Source organism: Taudactylus pleione, unplaced genomic scaffold, assembly GCF_031769625.1.
Source record: "Taudactylus pleione unplaced genomic scaffold, aTauple2 ptg000114l, whole genome shotgun sequence".
Lineage (NCBI taxonomy): Eukaryota > Metazoa > Chordata > Amphibia > Anura > Myobatrachidae > Taudactylus > Taudactylus pleione.
The window spans coordinates 26,516,984-26,532,881 of NW_028284516.1; the positions used below are offsets into that span (position 1 = coordinate 26,516,984).

Here is a 15,898-nt window from a genome sequence, read left to right on the forward strand (position 1 = left end):
GTATTGTAAGTCACTGGCTACTTATTTGTTCATATACTATGTAAGTCGCTGCGGAACACTTGTGGCGCCATATAAATAAATGATAATAATAATAATAATAATCTAATGTACTACTAGCATGCAGTAAAGTGTTAGGTTGTGCTGGAATCTAGTATTTTAAACTCATTGTTAAAATTTCCGAACGCAGTGGTGGGAATAGACCTGTATTCGTTGTGTTTTAGTGCGCTTTTCAAGCATAGTTAGTACATTAGTCCAGATAAGTGTGAGCAAACTATTTCTCACTGATCAGTCCCCCTTATAGATATCCTGGCTTTTTTTGTGGTGTGAGATTACAGTACTCAGAGATGATTGGTCAATGCAAGTATTAATGAAAGCTTTCTATATGTGATGAGCACACTAGGTTTTGAAGTATTTCTATAATGCATGTTTTGAACATGAAGTGTAATCAGGCACACTATAGTGTTACATATATCAATCCCAAGATTGTAATTTTTCCATATGCATCAAAAGCACACTGTGATATACACACAAACCAACCCTGTGATCTTGAGTTTCTTTATATGTTTTTCATGTCACTACGCGTTTACTAAATATGCTTTTATCATTAGAGTGCTCAACAGAATTTTATTCAAGCACATTAGTCCCTGCACCACAGGAATTTATAGCCTAATTAAATTAGAAAACACACAACCAGGTCCAGTACAGTCAGAGCCATTTAGCCTACAATGATGTGTTCAGATCGTGAAAACGAAAATACATGAAGGAAACCCAAGTAAACATGGGAAGAACAATATATTTTGATTGATTCTCTGGTTGGAATCAAACATATAGCTTGAGCAATGTGGGCAGCAATGCCAGGGCCATAGCAAGGCGATTCACCGGCCCTGACCCCCATGGTGTCATGACTAGGGGATGAGGTAGTAACTGACTCTCTGGAGTGATGGTGCTGTCCCCTATGCTCGGCACCCCAGGTAGCCCACTCCTAGTTAAGACTGAGCAATCAGCAATGCTAACTTCTAACCACCATGACAGGAGTTCTGGGACACTCACCAACCCTTACATACTTCACCAACCCTTACATACTTATTTATACAGTATATAGCTTTGTTTAGGGTTCAGAATGAAGCAGTGATAATGTTGTCACGGAAAATAATGTACAACTGAGAGAAATTAACAGTCACTGCTCTGCATAGAGAGATATAGCAGATGCTGCAAACTTATGGGGCATATCCAATTGCAGGCGAAGTTCTGAAACCCCCCGCGGTGCTGGGTTTTTCCTGCAGCAGTGAAGTTTTTCATATTCAGTTGCCAGGTAGAAAATCAGTTGTTGTAATATTTAATAAGAATTACCGCAGATATTTTTTTGCAGCCCCAGAGCAGGTCTACAAAAATAGAAAAATCCCTATTATAAGCTTAAAATGTTGGGGACCACTTCATAACCCCTTGAACAGCCCCCCCAATGACTAATTAGACAATTGGAAGTTTTCAATTAGCCCAATTGATCCACTAATTACATGTAATTACTGGTTGTTAAAACCAATAATTACTTAAATTTACCCACAAATCAACTTTTTTAATTAATGTATTCACCCTATAATTAATTAAACCAATTATATAAATGAAAAATAATTCCTTTATATTTATTTTTAATTGGCCTAAAATTACCCCCAAATTACCTTTTTTTTCTTCTTTTTTTGCGTCTTTTTTAAGTTGTTTGTAATAAAACAAAAAAGTTTACTTGTTATCATTTTTTACTTTTACTTAAGAAAAAATGCAGAAATCATTCATTTGCTGCATTTTAAAGAACAATATATTTCTCTTTGAGACTGTTGTACACTATTTTGTTTGTTTTTTGGATACAAGCTGTTCCCCATTTTTCTTTTATATTTCCCACAGGTTATTGCCGGAAAAAAAAATTTGCAACCAAATTTCTTTTATTGGATACCGTGGATATCGGGACAGCGCATACCCTCGGTAATAGAAAATTGGGGCCTGACTCACTACAGATCGCTATTACGATCGCAGCTGCGCTTACGCTCGGAGGTTTGCTGCAAAAATATGCTAATGAATGCAATAGGAAAGCCATTGCACAGCCAGCATAGAGACGCCCACTAATGTTATCTCACATCCGTAATACCTTGCAGTCCTGAGTATACATCGGTAACATCAAGTAACATTGGCCCCTCCTGCACATTTACAGCAGGTCTGACCTTACTCAAAAATTGCTAACCTCGTCGCACGCAGTAAGTACTCAAGCTGCGTATGCCGTCGCAGTGGCTAATTTATGCAAAGGCGTTCAAATGGACAGGTGCACTTGCGTTTCTCTGACCACTCCCACATCACCACCCCCAAACTCTCATGTTCCGTCACTCACTCTGCGATGGCTTTCTTTCTGCGTGAGTGATCACAGAGCGATCGCAAGGCTCACTCACGCACATGCACTGCGGTGCATGCGTAGTACGCACCACTGACAACATGCGCAACACCTACACTTTCCTTTATTACCGCTATTTGCTAAACAGATATCAAAAGACAACAGATATGGCTTGGCGCTGATGTAAACATGTTTAATTAAAAAAATACACTGTGCATAAAATGTATGTCTTGAATGGTAAACTGTGTATAATCACATCCAGCTAGACTCTAGAGTCTAGCTGGATGTGATTATACACAGAGAATTGAAATATGTAAATTTGTATACAAAAATGTTAACATTCATCTTAACAATCTGCATTTCAGAAGGCAAAAATTCTGTGTTCTACTTTTCAGGTTAAGGCCCGTATTCAATTTGAGGCGAAAACCCGTTTTCGCGTCTTTTTGGCGGAAACTTTTTGCAATGACATCATTTCGCCAGGCGGAAAAGTATCGCCGTATTCAATTTGAAAGACTTTCCGCCTAGGCGGAAAGTCAATGCAATGTAATAGGCGAAAAGGTTTCGCCTATGAATAGCAGGCGGAAAAAAGTGCAGAATTGGGGTTTGGGGGTACAACATTGCGGGAACCCCCATGGAGCCTTCAGACAGTCCCCCAAAGATAAACTGTGTCAAATTTCGTTTTAAAAAATACTTAACACCCCAAAAAATCACTTTGAATTTGGGGGCGAAAAAAAAAATGTTGGGGGACAAAGTTAAAAACTCGCAAACTTGACTCTGGGGCGGTCCCCAAGTATGCCCCAGGTGTTTTTTCATTGCAGGGCCTTGCGGCAGGTGGATTTTTCACGTTTTTTTAAACTTAACTTCAGCAACTTTAAAATATGCTGGCCCCCATTTTCAAGTACCCCAAATTTTCTGGAATGTTATTTTCTGCAAAAAAAACTCCTGAATACTATTCTGCACCACTAATACAAAAACGCTATTTAGCAGTTATTGAGCCCGTTTAAAAGCACCAAATACCTTCAGCAAGCCAAATCAGGGGGTACCATAGTGACCCCCATGTCAGAGCATCTTTTGGGGGATCTCAGGCTGATTTCCCCAAATCTGACATGACTTTCCGCTTGTTTAAGTTTCACCGGGTCCTGTTTTCGCCTACTTTCAAATTGAATACGTTGATACGTGGGCACGCGAGCGATACTTTTCCGCCTGCAAAACAGGCGAAGTAGATGAAAAGTCCTGGGAGGCGAAAAAGTATTGCGGGTCCGCTTAAATTGAATACGGGTATAGATGAATATTAATTCTTCACCAGCACAGCAAGATGTATTCCTATTTTAAAATACATATGAATATATAGATATATATGAAGAAGAGAATGTGCTCTTTGCTGAATAACTTACCCTCTATGTTTTAATTAGCATTTACATTTTTTAAGAGAAAATGTTAATCATTCTTAACTTGCCATTATCTAGAAATCCACTAGGGGCTGCTGTGGCATAACAAGTGACACTTGATCATATTCCTTCCAGGTTTAATTCATTTAACCAAAGACTTTTAACACATTGGTGATTATGGATTCCCAGAGTATTAAGGATTAATTGGGTTTAATATATAACAATTCCACAAATAAATTTATGGGATTTAGAAAATGTGTTTTTTAGATGCAGTAATAAAAGCTATGAAAGGAACACAAATATGGCTTATTTTCACACCAATACAGCTGTAATAAATCAACGTTAAATCTCTCACATTCTAGTCCCCATTCTAGAACACCGTTTCATACTACAATTCAGCAGTTATGTGTACAAAATGTATTATGCAAAACAGTTGGTGAAATTATAGTTATAATAATAGAGTTTAGTGATACACGTCGCACACATGCCAACACACGCCTACCTATACTGGCCTGTGTCGTATGCACACCCGGTGGTATATGTACAACTCCAATGTTTGGCGGTCTGCGCATGCGCAGGATCTGTACTGCTCACGTACAGATCTGTGTCTGCGACTACGGTTGCAGTGCCCCCTATGTTGCACCATGATTTGCATGCTGCCCCCACTTGGGGCAGGGAAGGGGCAGGAACATGGAGTGTAGCTTCCCTGGCCCTGGCAGCCTGATTTACCTGGGGGTTACTCAGATGACCGATGGCATCTCCGCCTTTACATATTGTAGCACACGCGCTGCACACACAGACACAGCGGCTGTGCTACAGCGTTCATCTCTGATCTCTATGCTCTCTAATGCTATATTCCTGTCTAATTCTTTAACAGTTCTCTAGAGAGAGGCTTGTTCAAAAGTTACTCCCTGGTAGAGCAGCTGTTTTCGGGACACTATTTGATTGCATGCAGGTATTTAAATTCTGAGTAATGCGCAGGGTGCTGCTGTAATGGTATCTACCTCATTTTCCCTAAGCACCGTATAGATTGCAGGAAAAAAAAGCAAAGATTATCTATGATATGAAAGGGTAATGTGCCCAGCCTGACATCACGGTGACGTATGACAGCACATAGCTCAACATTTATTGCCCTCTATGAATATCATTTCATTTTCTTTTGTACTAGCAAGAGGAATGTTAACACCCGCTCATACAGATCTATGTAAATATTCAGAGTTGGTTTTGCATCATAATCTATGTGGCATCCCTAAACTATAAAACAAATGCTTAGGAAGAATAACAATTGGCATCTAACATGGCTCTGCGCTCCTTACACTGTATTCTGGAACAGCACCACTTATATAAATCTTGGCTATGCCAATCTCTGTATGTACGTCTGTTATTCATGGTGAGGAGGACCTGTTGCCTGAATAGCGAGATCCAAGAAACTTGGCCTCCTACATGTATGCGTAGATTAAATGTCCATAACACAAAGTAGCCGGATTAATACATACATAGACGCAATTATGTTACTTTACGAGGCATGCTAACTGTAGATGTCTGGATGACACAGTGGTTGGCGGAAGTTGCATCACGCCAGCCAGCAGTTTCAGGAAGTACAGTATTCTGGTGGCCATGTTTAGTGGTTAGAGTTAGTGACGTTTGAGTAAAGCCACATTATGCAGCACTCTTGTGTCCTGTTGTGCGTTAGTCTCACACACTAATCTGCACTACTTACTAAGCTTCTGAACCACACTTTATTTTATATAATACATATTTATTTTTTTAATAAACAAATTTGAACAAATAGCTTTATAAGACAGTTTAAGATTAACAGTTTAAGATTAACTTCAGAAGATTAAAGAAGTAAAGCACTTACTTTTAGAACTGGGATTTCTTAAGAAAATCTTTTGTTTTTTCCTCTGATTCCTATTTGGTCTGTAATCCGTATCGGGGCAGATGCAGTCTTTGTGTTTATTCCCATAGCCCCTTGAGTTTATGCTTCGTGTTCTCTTCTTCAGCGACACAATGTCTGTGGATGGTTTGCACTTATGAATCCGTAGTTTTCCAGACACATCTTCAATACACTGCCACTTCTAAGAGGAATGACAAATGAATGGAATATTTAGATGTTCGTTACAAATATTGTCAATATATATTATTGCTACAAGTCCACCTGCTCACCCAGCCCACTGTGTAATACCACGGTGCTGATAAAAATCAAATATAAGGGGTAGATTTACGAAAACGTCTAAAAAGTGAAGGTGAAGTTTGCTGTGGGTCACACCAATCAGGTTCTATCATATTTTAATCTGATAGGTTGCTATGGGCAACACCTCAAATGTTTTCTTTTTGGAAAGTTTAGTCTATCTACCCTGATGTCTCAAAGTCAAGACTTGGATTAAACAAGCATGTTCCATTTTCTCTCTGTGGCACACAGCTTTAACTGGTTAATCACATAACCAATGTGGCCGGCAGATACAGCACCAAATAGACATTGTGCAGGGAGCAGGGCTGCAAAGACCCCATCAAGCACCTGAACTGCCTACTTCAATGGCAAAGTATGGGTATACAGGAGATTGGTCTACTCAACCAGAAGTCCAGGAGAACACCTGAAATTGGGGAGTCTCACTCACTTTTTAGCTCAGTGCAAGTATGGACAAAGCACAAAGCAAACACATGATAAACTACCTCCATAATCTTTGCAGGAAAGCACAATGTACACTATAGAGAGGTAACATAATAGCCTTGTTTCCCTTTAGATATAAGGCGTCTTTGTGTATGCAGTATACACACACACACACACACACACACACATATATATACACACACACACACACACACACACACACACACACACACACACATATATATATATACATACACACACACACACACACATATATATATATACATACACACACACACACACACACATATATATATATATATATATATATATTCTCCATATATGTAAAATGGAGATAATTCACTTTCATGTCACATCTTATTAATGGTGTGCATACCTACATACCTATAGATGTTTCCTAAATAGATGTGACAGAGGGAATATCAGTTTACCGTACACTACAGCAGATAAGTGTCTTTTCCAGTTCAGTATCATGTTACCCTATTCAGATCAAGTGTTGGCCAGTCATGATATATTTATCTATGGTGTTTAAGACAGGGACAGACAACTCAACAGCTGACACTTTAATCTGATGGACAGATTAACATGTACAGCATTCTGCTTGCAGTGAATCAGCTGTTAATAGCCTCTTTTTCTTCCAGATTTGAACCCACAACAGAGATTGGTTAGCACTAAAGAGAAAGTATCTGGAAACTGAGCGATCATAATCTATGTGGTTTATTAAAAAAAAACAGAAACCCTGTGTCTAGTAACCAGATGTCCAATGAGAGGTGACTCAGCGTAGGAATCCTCATGCCTAACATTACATATATACACCCCAGCTTTGACGCTGCTTCCCAGAAGTGTGTGTTAACAAGACAGAATGCCGGAAAAGATACATCTTATCTCAACTTATCCCAGCTCAGGGAACCAGGCTATGGAGTTTTGCTTTTAAGGGGTTGATAGAAAAATTAAGCAGTGAAACATTTTCAGGAGGATGGACAAAGTTATTCCTCTGCTACACCTTGGGACTGCGACAAAGATGAATGAATTACAACACACACTCATTCCATGGAACAGATGTCGGAGAGACTGCAGGCTACAGGACACATTCTTTAAAACAGACAGATTTCTTAGAAAATGTGAACACCGCCCATTATATAGAAGAAAAAAATTTGAAAAATAAGAAAGAGATCACAGCAGATTCTAATCTAAGTGCCACGTTTCCATAATTATGAAGTTAATGTGAATATGAATAGTAAATGCATAGCCATGCCCTGTTTTGTAACTTAGGCCCATATTCAATTTGAGGCGAAAAGTCCCGGACTTTTCTCCTGCCGGACTTTCCGCCTACATCACGTGTTTTTGGAGAAAACACTTTCCGCTCGCGTGCCGGCTTTTCACCGTATTCATTTTCAAAGGACGCGAAAACGGCACCCGGCGAAACTTAAACAAGCGGAAAGTCCTGTCCGATTTGGGGAAATCGGCCTGACACCCACCAAAAGATGCTCTGAGAAGGGGGTTAGCTATGGTGATTTGGCTTGCTGGAGGTATTTGGTAGCTATGGTGATTTGGCTTGCTGGAGGTATTTGGTAGCTATGGTGATTTGGCTTGCTGAAGGTATTTGGTGTTTTTAAACGGGCTCAATAGCTGCTAAACAGTGTTTTTGTATAAGTGATGCAGAATAGTATTCAGGAGTATTTTTTGCAGAAAATAACTTATCCTAGCAAAAATGGGGGCCAGCACATTTTAAAGTTGCTAAAGTGAAGTTGGAAAAATCGTGAAAAAATTCACCTGCCGCAAGCACCTGCAATGAAAAAAACACTTGGGGCATACTTGGGCTCCCCCAGAGTCAAGCTCGCTAGTTTTTATCTTTGTTCCCCAACATTTTTTTTTCGCCCCCAAATTCAAAGTGATTTTTTGGGGTGTCCTTAAGTGTTTTATTTTTATTTTTTGACACAGTTTACCTTTGGGGGACTGTCTGAAGGCTGCACGGGGGTTCCCGCAATGCTGCACTTTTTTCCGCCTGCTATTCATTCCGCCTATTACAATGCATTGACTTTACGCCTAGGCAGAAAGTCTTTCAAATTGAATACTGAGTAAAATCCAAACAGGCATGACGTCATTGGTGAAAAGTTTTTGCCAAAAACACGCGAAAATTACTTTTCGCTCCAAATTGAATACGGGCCTTAGATACAACTTGGAAATTATTTGAAGGGGATATTAGAAATTGACGGTATTCGGTTTGGAAGTCAAATTTCAACTTGGATCATAAATTTGCAATTAAATGGTGATATGGGGATACATTCAGTGTCCGACACCTGTCAGAGTCCCGGCGCCAGCATCCCAACCACCGGCATCCCGAAGGTAAGTAGCAAGGTTGTGGGGAGGGTTAGGGGTTAGCGTTAGGCACTAGGGGAAGGGTTTGGTTTAGGGTGCGGGAAGCGGGAGGTTAGGTTAAGGCACTGGGGAGGGAGGGTTAGGGTTAGGAGAGGGGAGGGTTAAGATACCTACTGACAGGTATTGGTATCCTAACCTTGGACTTTGACTGCCATCCCGAGCGCTGGTATCCCGTACTCATCCCGTGATATAGACCTATTAGCAGTTTTCATACTATGGCCTTGATCGAATTAGGTGCGAGTTACTCGCGCCCATGAGTACGTGCGGCTGTATGACACGGTTACGGTAGCTCTAGACTTGCACATAGGGCTACATCCAAAAATGTGCCTGTCTGGGGTGAGATCTAGCGAGAGGGCGAATTGCAGTGCCGTTGCTGGCGTTCCTATGCCTTTGCAATGATAATTTGCCCTTTTCGCATGTAATTGGCTCAAGCCCTATATATATATATATATATAGTTATATATATATATATATATATATATTATCTAGTACAGGGGTAGGCAACATGTGCAACTCCAGCTGTTGTGGAATTGCGCATGTCAGTATGCCCTGCTACACATTTGTTGTTAGGACATGCTAAATTTGTGGTAGGCCATGCTAAGATTTATAGTTCCACAGAAGCTGGAGTGCCCATGTTGCCTATCCAAAGGCATATTAATCCCCGAGGGGCCCGTGTGCACAATGTCAGAGTCTTTGCTTTCCCTGCACCGTGCAGGCTGCACGGCGCCGTCTTCCTGAATATATCACTGGGAAGATGGCGCCATGGAGGAGGAGGGATCTACTTGCCGGCACAAGGTAAGTATACTATGGATGCAGGGTGTGCGGTGCCGGGACCCCCTTGGACCGAGGGGTTTGTGTGCACTGCACAACCTGCATACATTATAAATATGCCTATGTGCCTACCATTTTTCTAGTATATCAGTGACTATCAGACACATGTTCTCATCTCTTCTCAGCTGGAGTTGAACTAATGGAGCAGATTCAAGAACACTTCCCGCAAATTGCACCTCTCTGCTTTAAGTAGCCCACTTTATTTTGCAGCAAAAGTAAATGGAAATAAAGCTGTACTACTTATATGAAAACCTGATGAAAACTCATGTATGGTATTACTATGTGTTGCAGACTTAGGGCCGGACTATCCATGTTCTTGGTTTTACACCCATCAGCATCATATGAAAAGAAAAGAATGAAGCTTTTGGAAAGGCCATGTCAAAATCCAGACCTCAACCCCATTGAGAGCGTTGTGCATAAAGCAATGACCTTAAACATGAAAGACCTGAAGCAATGGACCACGTGAGTGCAAAGCCACCGACATGCCCTCAGTGAACTTTGCCTAAATGTCCAGTGCCCAGTTACAGCCCAGTACTGCCCTTTCAGTTGAAAAATGAGATGCACTCGGTTTGCGCATGACTAAATCATAGTTGCGTTCGCCTGATTTCGGTGCATGTGCAGAGCAAAAATGTGCAAGCTGTGTTCCATAGCTGATATTTATCACTGCTGCAGCATCCCCTTTAAAAAAAAACATCATGCTTGGAAATGTAGGTGTGCAGTCCACTGTGAATGCATCGAACAATTCTGCAGAGGCACATGGATTGATGGAGCAAAATGGTGACATTGCAGACGGCACTTTTCTGGTTTGACAGTAATTTCCCAGTTGAGTTTCACACCAGATGAAAGGTGACGTCCTCTGGGTCTTGTCCTAAACTGTAATGGTACTCTCTGAGTAAAGTAATAACAAAATTCACACAAGGGAAATTACCTCATTCATGTGCGCTGAGAGCGGGCACAGATAACCTGGGCCCTGGTCTGGTCTGGGGCATACTTGCCAACTCTCCCTCACTGTCAGGGTGACTCCCTGAAATAGTAGCAATCTCCCTGTCTCCCAGAAGAGTCTGCCAATCTCCCTGATTGCACCTTACCCCCATTATGAAGCTGTTATATTACAAATAAAACAGAGATATATACATTCAAATGTGATCATTAGTGTAATTTCCCTGCATTGGCTATAAGGCACAATGGGGCAGATGTATGAAGCTCTGGGAAGTGATAAAGTGTAGAGTGATAAACGACCAACCAATCAGCTCCCAACTGTTATTTTTCAAACACAGCCTGTAACATGTCAGTTGGGAGCTGATTGGTTGGTCGGTTATCACTCTGCACTTTATCACTTTCCAGAGCTTCATACATCTGACCCAATGATCCCTATGGTTACATGTATTTTCCGAAAAGTATTAGTGTGTTTTCATCAACAAATAGATCTTACTAACGCTTTTGGGCACATTTTTTTTTTACCTAAATTAATTGTATGGCACACCTCTCTGATGTAGCAGTACACGGCCACTTTACTTCCGCGCTCATAATGTCCCTGAAATGCATTTTAAAAGTAGGCAAGTATGGTCTGGGGTGTCCAGGTCAGCCAGGGAGGCAGCGGGAAGCCCCAGCCAGCACATTTGTAGCAGCAGATAATATGCTGAGCAGGTTGCAGCCACACTTCCATGACCGGCCACACTGGGAATATGTCTCAGAGACCCCTAGCCACATGTAAAAAACAGCCCCACACCCTGATTAAATGAAGCCATAAAAAACCACTAAACCTAGTGGCAATTTAGGTGACAAAAATGAAAAGATTTGTTTACTGAAAGTGGCGCTGCTGAGGTGGACGGTAGTTGGACATTAATGTGCACCTCTTGTAATGTTTCTGCACCTTCTTTATATTTTTATTTTATTAAAAAAAAATCTTACAATATTTTACCAAAATGTTCTGTGTTACCAACTTTCTAACCACACTATACAGATATATCTGCAGATTGAGTGATCTGCAGAGGATGGTCGTTCATACACACTGAACAGCCATCATCTGTGTCGGGTCCCGGGGACCAGGGGGCGTGTCGGGGGTGTGTCCCGCCCCTCTCCCCAACGCTACCGCTGTGTGTACATGGGCGGTCTGCAGACCGCCCCTACACACCTGCTGATGGACAGATATGTCTGCAGACATATCTGTCCATCAGCTGTGCAGCACGGCCAATGCGATATGTCGGTGAACGATGACGTTCACCTACATATCGCGGTTACACACAGGGCAGCAGATATACTGGCCGATCAGTTGATCACCCAATGTATCTGTCAGTGTGTACCCAGCTTTAGTTCAATTAAACCCTCCCCACCTCCTGTCTACTGCGGGTTTCTGTCTGTGGGGAAGATGTACCAAGCTTTGGTGTGAGATAACGTACCAACCAATCAGCTCCTAACGTTCATTTTACAGGCTGTGTTTGAAAAATGACATGAACTGATTGGTTGGTAGTTTATCTCTCTCCATGCTACCTCTCTCTAAGGGTTAGCACATCTACCTCTGTGTCACGTATCATTATTATTAACATTTCCTTATGTAGCGCCAGCATATAATTTTGAATACACCTGTAAAATATCAGGAGCCACAAGATGAGAAGCACAGATTCTCTTTGCAAGAGATGAATAGCCAAACATCACAACTGGTACAAGAGAATTGGAAGTAATATGTGAGTCTATTTTTTATTTTATTTTTTCAAAGAATCAATCATAAAAATGTGAACGGATCAGAAACAGCCAGTTCTGTGTAGGATCAATTACAGTCATGATAAGACCTGAATATATGTCTGGTATTTGGCTGTCAATATCTGCTTCACCATCTGACACCTCCACCTCGCAGTCCCAGACGTGTGTGGTTTCATTCAGAATCCACAGCTGGCCGTAGACTGGAAGTTTACAAATGTATGGTCGGAAAGATGTTTATTTTATGAGAAAATCATATTGCTGAGCCAAACCAGACTACATTAGCTTTTGTCAAAATTATTAGAAAGACTGCGTTTCTCTGCTGAAATGAAATTCTACTGAGCAATTACAGCGCCCAGCCTTACATTATTCAAAGCTTTGCATGAAAGGCGGAAAAGTTCCATTTTATACAACAGAAAAGAATAGGATAGACACTTTCCACAGGCATTGATGCAGTACATACAGATGCCTTACCTTTCATGGGAAACATTCCAGTTTTAATAATATGCTATTATTTACCATCACACAAAGCTGTCAGGCTCACCTAGCGTGGGAGCACCCAATTGTGGCTAAAAGGGGGGGGCGGGGAAAGGTCCTGGCTGTAGGTGGGGAGCAGACAGAGTGCGGGAGTGCACATTCGTGGCATTCCGTGGATGTCACGGTAATTAGTGTTATGTTTAAGGTTGGCACTAGGGTGTACAAGCACAGTGCAATAAGTATGACAGTCACATTTTTGAGATTGATAGTTTGAAGTCAACTTCAAACTCTAATAAGGTGAGCCTTGCCAAGATGATAATACATACGGTGATTGTTATATTTACAAATCAACAGCTAACATAATAGTAAACTCTTTTACCAGTTAATAGGTATGTGCCATTATTAGTATGCATAGGAAGCCCTGCCATACCCTTGTAGTGTTAAATGGCACAAATAAGGGTTTTATTAATTTTAGGAGGCTACAGCCATTTCTCTGACACCAAGTGACCACCAACAGCACAGATTATTCCACGCACTCCATAAAGGTGTGCAGGAAAATCTGCTATACTGGGTTATCATAACTGGTGCAAGTTTTTAGAAGTGGAGATGTTACCCATAGCAACCAATCAGATTATCTATAATCTTCTAGAAGGTGCTAGTTAAATGTTAAGTAGAATCTGATTGGTTGCTATGGGCAACATCTCCATTTCTAAAAATCTCTCACTTTAGTAAATTCACCCCCATGACTGCGCATTGCAGATATCTGAATAGCCCTTGTCATCTTCACACAATTCTATGTGTATATAAAATAATGTAATATTTACATATCATACATACTATTTCTACCTTATGTACATACATATTTCTTGCTTTATACAGTAGCTGTTATCATATATGTATTTAGCTTGTTGAATACAGTTGAACTAAACAATATTAAGGCAGAGTGCACTTTTAATGCTGTTTTTAACATGTATTCCCCTAATATTACACATAAAAGGTACTTTTAATCTCATAGGATGTATTGGTATTTTTGTATTCCAAAGACTTTCCAATGCCAATAAGGATCAATCATCAGCGGAAACCTGTATTCAGCAAAGACCATATTTATCTCTCAGGTTTAGGGAGAAATTACAATGTATGCACTTTCACAGAGATTAACAACTAATCAGTTGTGTGGCAAGTAGGAAATTCTTTGCTAGGAGATTTGCGCTCAGCAATAAATTTACGATTGGACACTGGAATGCAATCCTATGTTAATCTGCACAGGAATTTATAAGAACAAGCAAAAGCTGGAAATATTAATAATGGTGTATGTCAGACTATACAGCAACTTGAAATTAGATTCTGCAGCTGGTAACTGTTCAATAAGTAAAACTTAATTTTCTAGAGTTTACAGACCATTTCTCTAATGCAGAAGAGAGTCTAAGATCAAAAGGCCATTTGTTTATACGTGTACAATTTTTATTTAGAAATATATGAAAAAAAAAGTGTCTGTCAATCAGTGGTTTTTTTTTTATTATTCTTTTAGAGGGGAATATGTATCCAACCTTCTAAAGAGGGCATATAGAGAAGTTACCCATAGTACATGCTATTAAAGTATTTTGGTTGCTATGGCAGAGGTTCCCAAACGCAGTCCTCAAAGCTCCCCAACATTCAGAAATATCCATGGTTGAGCATAGGTGGTTGAATTAAATTGACTGAGGTACTAACCAAGTCACCTGTGGTAAAGCATGGATATCTTAAAAACTTGGACTGTTAGGGTGCCTTGAGGACCGCGTTTGGGAACCTTTGTGCTATGGGCAAAAGGTTTAATGTTGCCCTGTTTATAGGGTGTATATATTCCTGTGCATCCTGACAGCATCCTGTGCATCCCGATTACATACCGATTACGCCCACAGATATGTATGTGTTAAATGTACGAGCTGTGTGACAGGAATATATACCCCATAAACAGGGCAACAGTTTGAAAAGGAACAGTGAAGCTGCACGTGGGACAGCTGATTTATGGATCAGCTGTCACTATGCCAGAGCAATGCTGAATTGCTCCGGATTTCGTGGCGAGTTAGAATGTTAACTATCAGGGTCCGGACAGACCCCGATAATTAACATTATGAATAGACCCCCAAGTCTTAAGGTGCCTACACACATACCGATATACTTACGATCCAACGATGTGTCCGATTTTCCTTGAAATTCTCCCCGGCAGCTCAGCACACGATCAGCACATGATATTCACACTATATGCTATCCAATCTTCATACGATCTCCTGCAGCCAGACTTTTTTATAGTGCATTGTGTCCTAGACTGTCAGATCTGCCGTACTGCACGGCAGATCTGAAGATGCGATGTGCGACCTGCGGGGGCGCGCGTCGCATCGTGATCGTGAGTGGGGACTCACGATTTGGGCATTTTTTACCCGATCTGTCGTTCCAATTTGTCGGAATCGGCCAGATCGGGAAAAAAAATCGCTATGTGTGTGGGCACCATTGTACATAGACCCCATTTCTTATGTTACAATTTGATCTCACACAATTTTGGGATATTGCCCACATGTGGGTAGCATGCATCTGAATGCGCCATAAAACTAACAATGTCCTTTACTGAAAGACGTTCAATGGTTTTTGTCTTGCAGTGAACATTTCTGTGATCTTGTTGCGGTTACTATTGATATCAAGGGAGGAATTTTTTTTTCTTCCCCTTGATGAGGATAACACAACCAGCATGACAATAAAAGAGAGAGAACACATTTTTTCCTTACCTGCCCTGGCTGTTCACACGGAGTCTGGTATCGTGCCTGTTGGCAGAGCTCCTTCACACGCTCGTATTTTGGCAAGTGGTTGGACTGCGGAGTCGTTTTGCTTGGTTCCTCTTTTTTTCTGATAAACTTTCTGTCAGGTAGAAAAGTTGAGATGGGATAAAGGGCTGTACATAACTGAAGGGTGGGGAAACATTTAGCTCCATGGGCCGAAGCAATATTTTATTTTGGTATAGTCTGGGACTAAAAGTTACCATTTTAGGCAATTTGATGATTAACAGCAACAATGGCATTATCATTTATATACTTCAGATCCCCTATATCAGGCTTGGAATGTGGTACTGTGGTGACATCAGCATACTCC

The 15,898-nt window shown here is 40.8% G+C and overlaps 1 protein-coding gene across 4 annotated transcripts in view; it reads right to left on the bottom strand.

The window, feature by feature from the left end:
• The window catches only part of SULF1 (sulfatase 1), a 133,713-nt gene that overhangs the window by 17,837 nt on the left and 99,978 nt on the right, over positions 1-15,898 (bottom strand). For all 4 annotated transcript variants that reach the window (XM_088471478.1, XM_088471476.1, XM_088471477.1 and 1 more), the window contains 2 exons: positions 15,538-15,667; positions 5,624-5,840 (listed from right to left, as the gene is read on the bottom strand). In XM_088471478.1, coding sequence (XP_088327604.1) covers positions 5,624-5,840; positions 15,538-15,667 — 347 coding nt within the window. The remainder of the gene's footprint in view (positions 1-5,623; positions 5,841-15,537; positions 15,668-15,898) is intronic.